The 2,116-nt window shown below is 69.3% G+C and overlaps 1 protein-coding gene across 1 annotated transcript in view; it reads right to left on the reverse strand.

Annotated features, from left to right (window-relative positions):
• The window catches only part of ZBED1 (zinc finger BED-type containing 1), a 44,351-nt gene extending 42,244 nt beyond the window's left edge, over positions 1-2,107 (reverse strand). Inside the window, exon 1 of the mRNA XM_023526349.1 lies at positions 6-2,107. Within this exon, the coding sequence (XP_023382117.1) occupies positions 6-2,010 (2,005 nt within the window). The 5' untranslated portion in view covers positions 2,011-2,107. The remainder of the gene's footprint in view (positions 1-5) is intronic.
• Between the last annotated feature and the right edge of the window lie 9 nt (positions 2,108-2,116).

A 2,116-nucleotide genomic window follows, 5' to 3' on the forward strand; every position in this document is an offset into this window, starting at 1 on the left:
CTCGCCCTCGTCCTCGTCCTCGGGCTCGGCCTCGGCGCCGGGGCGCGCGTTCTCGTACAGGAACACCTGCGCGTCCACGTGCGCCGGCGCCAGGCGGTTGCGCTTGGCGCTGACCACGTTGGCCGCGGAGCCGAAGAGGCGCTCGGGGCCGGCGCGCGTGGCGGCCACGCACCAGTACTTGCGCAGCACCTGCGGCAGCACCGGGAACAGCGCCAGGCGGTCCGACCACCACTTGAGCGGGTCGTCGTTGAGGCCCAGCACCTTCTGCGACTTGAAGTTGCTGAGCTCCTCGAGCACCTGCGCCTGCCACTCGTCCTGGTCCTCCACGCCGCCCGACGGGCAGAAGATCTCGGCCAGCATGTTGTTGATGACGCTGGCGGGCGGCGGCGTGGACGGCAGGAGCGACTTCTTCGCCGGCGGCTCTTCGGGCAGCGCGAACGCCCTGTCCTCGGGCGGCCGGTAGGCGGCGTCCTTCACCTTGTCCAGCAGGCCCTTGGCCTCGTCCAGCACGCGGCTCTCCACCTGCTGCCGCTCGAAGGTGGACAGGAAGGGCAGGCGCTTGTATCGCGGGTCCAGGAAGGTGGCCACGTTGAGGAACAGGTCGATCTCCGGCGCCTCCTGGTAGGTGGCGGCGAGCTCCTTGGCGATGACCTCCTTGGCCATGCTGATCTCCTTGGAGTCGGCCTCCTTGATGGCCAGCGTGCTGCTGAGCAGCATGTGCAGCAGCGGCTTCACCATGCTGATGGTCGGCGGCCGCGAGGCGGACAGCATGTCGGCCACCTGGCGGAAGGGCTGCAGCAGGTCCACCAGCGCGTCGATGGTGGCCCACTCGCTGGCCTCCAGCATGAGGTGGTGGTTGTTGCTGTCCTCCACCAGCACGGCCGCCACGACGAACTGCTGCTCCTTGAGCCTGCGCAGCATGGCCAGCGTGCTGCCCCACCAGCCCGCGCGGTTGCTAAGCAACATGCAGGGCGCCACGCCCTCCTGCTTCTGCCGCTCGTAGAGCATGCACATGGCCACGGGCGACTGCTGGAAGTACTCGACCAGCCGGCGGCAGCGCGCCAGCAGCGCGCCCAGCCGCGGCAGCTGGAAAGCCTGGCGGATGGCGGCGTCGAACGTGTGCGCCAGGCACGGCATCTGCACCGACACGTCCAGCAGCGAGCAGGCCTTGGCCATGTCCTTGCCGCCGTCCGTGGTGGCGCCGAACACCTTGGAGCTGAGGCCCCACTCGATGAAGGCCTCGTAGAGGACCCTGGTGATGGTCTCGGCCGCGTGCTCCTCCGGCACCTCGAACGTCTTCAGGCAGCGCGAGCCCGCGCTCAGGCAGCCGGGCGGCCCGCCCGCCAGAAAGTGCGCGGCCAGCGTCACGTACGTGCGGTTCTGGTTCTCGCTGCGCCACAGGTCGGTGGAGACGCCGCACCAGGCGGCCTCGGCCAGGTCCTTGAGCACCGCGTCGCGCACGGCCGCGTACCGCTCCGGGATGGCCTTGCCGCACACGAACTTGCGGCTGGGCAGCTCGTAGCGCGGCTCCGCGGTCTTGAGCAGCAGCCGGAAGGTGGGCTCGTCCACGATGGACGCGGGGTACAGCCCGTCGCAGATGAGGCCCAGCACGGCGGCCGTCAGCTCCTGCTGCCGCTTGCTCTCCTGGCCGTGGCCGTGGCCGTGGCTGGCCTTGGCGCCCAGCGGGTCCTGGGCGGCCGTCTGCGCGGCCTCGGGCTTGAGCTTGGAGAAGGCCGTGGCGAAGGCCTCGCGCATCTGCTCCGTGTTGCTCTTGACGAACTCGCAGAACTCGTCGGGGTGGTTCTTCTCCAGGTGGTAGGACAGGTTCGAGGTGTTCCCCGAGTAGGCGATCTGCGCCATGCAGATGCGACAGTAGATCTTCTTCCACTGCAGGATGCAGCCCTCGGCGTTGGTGTCGAAGCCGAAGTACTTCCACACCTTGCTCTTGGCGCGCGGGTGCGCCACCAGCTTGAGGTCCGTCTGCGAGCCGTCGGCGCCTTTGGCCTCCATCGTGCGCGCGCCGGGGCGGCCGGCGGGCTCGGCTCAGCTCATGCGTGGCCACCTGCTGAGAAGCAGCGAGACAAACACAGCGTGAGACAGACGGGACCCGGGCTGC

The sequence above is a fragment of the Pteropus vampyrus genome, unplaced genomic scaffold (assembly GCF_000151845.1).
Source record: "Pteropus vampyrus isolate Shadow unplaced genomic scaffold, Pvam_2.0 Scaffold822, whole genome shotgun sequence".
Lineage (NCBI taxonomy): Eukaryota > Metazoa > Chordata > Mammalia > Chiroptera > Pteropodidae > Pteropus > Pteropus vampyrus.